The sequence below is a fragment of the Gossypium hirsutum genome, chromosome D06, assembly GCF_007990345.1.
Source record: "Gossypium hirsutum isolate 1008001.06 chromosome D06, Gossypium_hirsutum_v2.1, whole genome shotgun sequence".
In the NCBI taxonomy this organism is placed as follows: domain Eukaryota; kingdom Viridiplantae; phylum Streptophyta; class Magnoliopsida; order Malvales; family Malvaceae; genus Gossypium; species Gossypium hirsutum.
The window spans coordinates 58,927,878-58,932,742 of record NC_053442.1 but is presented as its reverse complement, the minus strand read 5'-3'; the positions used below and the strand labels follow the sequence as shown (position 1 = coordinate 58,932,742).

The 4,865-nt window shown below is 34.1% G+C and overlaps 1 protein-coding gene across 2 annotated transcripts; it reads left to right on the top strand.

Moving 5' to 3' along the window:
- The first annotated feature begins 440 nt into the window (after positions 1–440).
- On the top strand, positions 441–4,211 carry LOC107900567 (probable glycerol-3-phosphate dehydrogenase [NAD(+)] 2, cytosolic). 2 transcript variants are annotated; one of them, XM_016826210.2, is made up of 6 exons: positions 441–588; positions 1,217–1,957; positions 2,077–2,298; positions 2,681–2,928; positions 3,541–3,680; positions 3,866–4,211. In XM_016826210.2, exons 2-6 carry the CDS (start codon positions 1,297–1,299, stop codon positions 3,990–3,992), a joined length of 1,398 nt encoding a protein of 465 aa, XP_016681699.1. In that variant the 5' UTR covers positions 441–588; positions 1,217–1,296; the 3' UTR covers positions 3,993–4,211. The 2 variants fall into 2 exon arrangements, with proteins under 2 accessions (XP_016681699.1, XP_016681701.1); XM_016826212.2 differs by having other exon boundaries at positions 516–775.
- The last annotated feature ends 654 nt before the right edge of the window (positions 4,212–4,865 follow it).

Below are 4,865 nucleotides of genomic sequence, written 5' to 3'. Positions count from 1 at the left end.
TGAAAATTGAGAATTTAAGAAGGAAGAATGAGTATGGAGTATTTAGTTGAAAAGAATAAGGTTTGAGGGGTTTATATAAGAATTTTTATGGCTATTGGACCCCTATGTAACACGTTTTTATTGATATGGCAATCAAAACGCATGGTACAATATGCGTTTTTCTTTCTCTTTTAAAAAACAAAATAAATCAGTAATTTTAAAAAATATTCTAATTTTTTAAATATTTTTTTAGCATATATACATAAATTAACCTCAAACTAAAAAAAGCAAAATCTTTTCCCAATTAAATCAGGTAAAATCATTGGATTCGGTTTAGGGTTATAATTTTTATAAAACCAATTAAATCAAGTTTTAGAATCAATCAGCACTTACCTTCTCAGTCAGCAGCATATAATTTAATTAAGAAATTATTTTTTATAAGTACATTAAAGAAATATACTTTACCTTTACAAGTAACCTTAATGGAAAAAGGGAAGGAAAATAAAGAGTTTAATTGCACGATATACATGTGTGAAATCAATCAGCAATGCGATCCTTCCAGACAGCGTCTTAACAGAAAGGTGCTGAACCGAGTTAAGCTATGCTAAGGTAAGCTGTCATTGAAACTGCAAAACATATTTTTTCTTCTTTGAAGCTAACGCCTTTCTTTTTCTTCTTCTTTTTTTTGACTAATCTCTCTTTCAACTTAACCGCCTTCATCATTTCCATTTTCTTTGAGCTTATCAATCTCTTTCTGGACTACCCAGTTTGTAATTTCGTCTGAATTGTATCAAAGGTTTGAGCTTTTCCGTCGCATTTTTTTTAATTTGCATAAACTGGCTTAAATGATGTCATAATTGATGCTTACCTCGTTGAAGAGGCCGACAGAAAAGGGGGTCATTCACTTTCTCTCTCTTTTTTTGTTGGTTACTGGTAGTTTGGTAGATAGTAGATAGCCAAAGTCTGACTGAGTTTTCAAAGTCTGCTTTTGCCTTGTTGGATTAAATATAATGTGGGTTCTTGCTTGATGAGAGGTTTTTTTTAATGATCCAGATTTTTAAAAAAATTTGCTGTCAAAGGCGGGCTAAAGATTTCAGATTGGATTGTTGTTGATTAGTTGGTTTTGGTCTCTTGTAATTGACATGCATGCTGGTTGAAATTTCTTGGATGATTGAACAGTTTATAGAGGCATGTGCTTTTTTTTCCTGAACTTGTAGAATTTGTTTCAATCTCGCAGGCCAAGGCATAGACCTAGAATTCTTGAATTAGAAGCTTGGGATATTTGTTCTTACATAGGATTTTAATTAAGAGAGAAAGATGCCAGGAACTAGTGAAGAAATGAATCAGAATTCTCGTGCCAATGGCTTGATCCAGAACTCTAATGGTTCTTTAGAAGAGAAACTTGATGAGCTTCGACATCTGATGGGAAAAATGGAAGGCGATCCGTTGAGAATTGTTGGCGTCGGGGCAGGTGCTTGGGGTAGTGTTTTCACTGCTTTGCTGCAAGACAGTTATGGTCACCTGAGAGATAAGGTTTTGATAAGAATATGGAGGAGACCTGGAAAGATAGTTGATAAGGCCACAGCGGAACACTTATTTGAAGTGATCAATTCGAGGGAGGATGTGTTGAGGAGACTGATTAGGCGGTGTGCTTACTTGAAGTATGTTGAGGCAAGATTAGGCGATAGGACTCTGTATGCAGATGAGATTTTGAAAGATGGTTTCTGCTTGAATATGATTGACACTCCTCTTTGCCCTTTAAAGGTTGTTACTAACTTGCAAGAAGCTGTTTGGGATGCTGATATTGTAATTAATGGCTTGCCATCAACTGAAACTCGCGTGGTGTTTGAGGAAATTAGAAGGTATTGGAAAGAAAGAATAACAGTGCCCATAATCATATCTCTGGCAAAGGGTATAGAAGCTGAGTTGGAGCCTGAACCTCGCATAATAACTCCTACCCTGATGATCAGTCGAGCAAGTAAGCTTCCTTCTTTGTTTCTTGAACTTTTGGCTATAGCCACATTAATTGTTTTAACCTATTTTCTGAATTTCACAATAAAATTCATATTAATATGAATCTTACCCCTGTTCTTGCAGCTGGAATCCCCATTGAGAACATTCTCTATCTTGGAGGACCTAATATTGCTTCAGAGATTTACAATAAAGAATATGCTAATGCTCGAATTTGTGGGGCTGAAAGGTGGAGGAAACCATTGGCAAAGTTCTTAAGGCAGCCCCACTTTATTGTGTGGGACAATGGTGACCTGGTTACTCATGAAGTTATGGGTGGTTTGAAGAATGTCTATGCCATTGGAGCTGGTAAGATCTAGTTTTTGGCAAGAATGCCAAGTCTTGCACCTCACACAATGTTATGCAATTGAATGAATTGATCAACACAACTCCGGCTAATGTATGATCAATATAAGACCTATTCACCCAGTAAAAGAAAAACAAAGGTGTTGAGCCAATGTCCTACTTTCCTTGTGTAGTTGTAGGTAATGTGATTTTGAAGTGGTAGCTATTTGCTTGATAACCTTTATTCCATAGTCTCCAAGATGCCAAGGGTTTACAACTATTTCTACGTATAACACTTTTCTGACAGGATCAAACAACTAATCTTGGACTATATTAGTTTAAATTCAATTTTAGCAACAAGTTGAAATTTAATCTTTATATTTAATCTACAATAATGATTCCACAGGGATGGTAGCAGCTCTAACCAATGAGAGTGCCACCAGCAAATCAGTATACTTTGCACTGTGTACGTCTGAGATGATATTTATCACTCATCTCTTGGCAGAAGAGCCTGAAAAACTTGCTGGGCCTTTGTTGGCCGACACTTACGTAACCCTGTTGAAAGGTCGTAATGCCTGGTATGGGCAACAGTTGGCTAAAGGGGGACTGAGCCTTGAAATGGGTGATAGCATCAAGGGGAAGGGTATGATTCAGGTATGAACTTTTCTGTTCCAAGTAATATTTTGAGCAAACAGTTTTAGGTTAGTTTGGAAAGAGTTGAGTTAATACTCGTCTGACTTAAAGCAAATCATCAAAAAATAGTAGTGATTTGAAAGCCACTATCGAGAACTTTTGGAAAGATGATATTCAATTAATGGTGATATGGAAACCTATTCCGTTATTTATATTCTTTTGGTATGCATGTCTTTGTCTTTATTGCTTCAAAGATGCTTGCTTTTGATCTCAATAATGACGGTGGAAGACTAGAGGAAGTTTGTCTTTAAAACTGTCGCATAAATTAAACAGTAATACAAGTAGTAACTCCTAGATATGTTCAAGTAGATGAAGTATCCCATACCATTCCTCAACCGTTAAAGATCAATTTCCATTTGTTTTTATGGCCATTTCATTTGTTTTGTCGGTGTAAGCATCTCCATTTCTTCGTCAATTTGCAGCTCCCTTGAATCTCAACCACATGCTTTAGCAAAATAATCATAAGATTGCTGTTCAGTAATAAAGCAAGATTCTACCTTTTTGTCTTCTTTGCATCCTATCTGATCCCATCATTTAATTCCTTTTACGATATTAATCTCATTACTATGGCAGGGTGTCTCTGCTGTGAAAGGCTTTTATGAGCTGCTTAGTCAGTCCAGCTTAAGCGTCCAACACCCCGAAGAAAACAAACCAGTTGCTCCTGTGGAGTTTTGCCCCATCTTGAAGATGCTATATAAAGTAGTCATCACAAGGTACTTGATTTCATTTCCACCACTCCCCAGATGATGTTTCTTTTTTGAAATACAAGTTAAAGCTCCCCATGTCTCTCCATCTATTCATACATGCACAGATATATGTTGATTTGAGCTTTAATCTATCAAACCTATTCATGGTTTGAGAAGTGTGAGGTGATGGAAAACTTGGTTTGAATGTTCAGGGAGTTCCCATTACAAGCCATCCTTGATGCATTAAGGGACGAAACCATGTATGATCCAAAAGACCGAATTGAGATAGCACAAACTCATGTGTTCTACAGACCATCCCTTCTCGGTCATCGGCCTTGATGAAGAGAAAGATGATGATCCGATTGGCTTCATCTTGGGATGTGAATTTCATAAACAAACATCACTAGTGTAGGTTCTATTGTTAAAAACTAGGTGTTGCGGTGGAGGGTCAATCCTTAGAAATGTGATGACTGAGATTAATGTTCTTTCAATTCCTATTGCTTTTGTGTTATCCATTTGTAAAAACTAGTTCTTAATGTACTTCTGATTATTTCTTTATTTGTTTTGAATGTATACGTAATATATCTTTGTTTAATGAACTCGAAAATAAATTATAAATACTAGATTATCACAACGTGGCAAATTTTATTTAATATTTTAAAAAAAATTGATATAGCAATTAAATATGGCTTTGCTTAATTTTATCAAAATCGGTAAGGTATTTAGATCTATTTAAATTATATTTATATTACTTATATATGAGGAGGGTTTCATTTATATTGATGTAAAATTTTAGCATTTTTATATCTTTTTGTACGATTAATATTTTAACAATTCAATCGTATTAGCAATGTATTTGTATTTGTCATGCTTGTAAATTTTTAATGGATCCCATATTTCTATCATATTGATTTAAAATATTCTCTATATCATATATATATTAAAAGGAGTGGCAAAATACTTCCATTTCAAGTTATATTTAAAATGAATTATTTTTTATAATTAATTTTGAAATATAATTTTCTTGTCTTATTAATACCATATATATAAAGCATAAATGAAAATTAATTTTTAAAATTCCAAAATACTTACTTTTTCTAGGTATATTTAAAGTGAGTATCGTTTTCATAATAAAGTTTTAAATATGATTTTTAAGTCGTTATTAATACTAATGTATTATTACCTTAATTACAAATTACAAATTATTAAGCA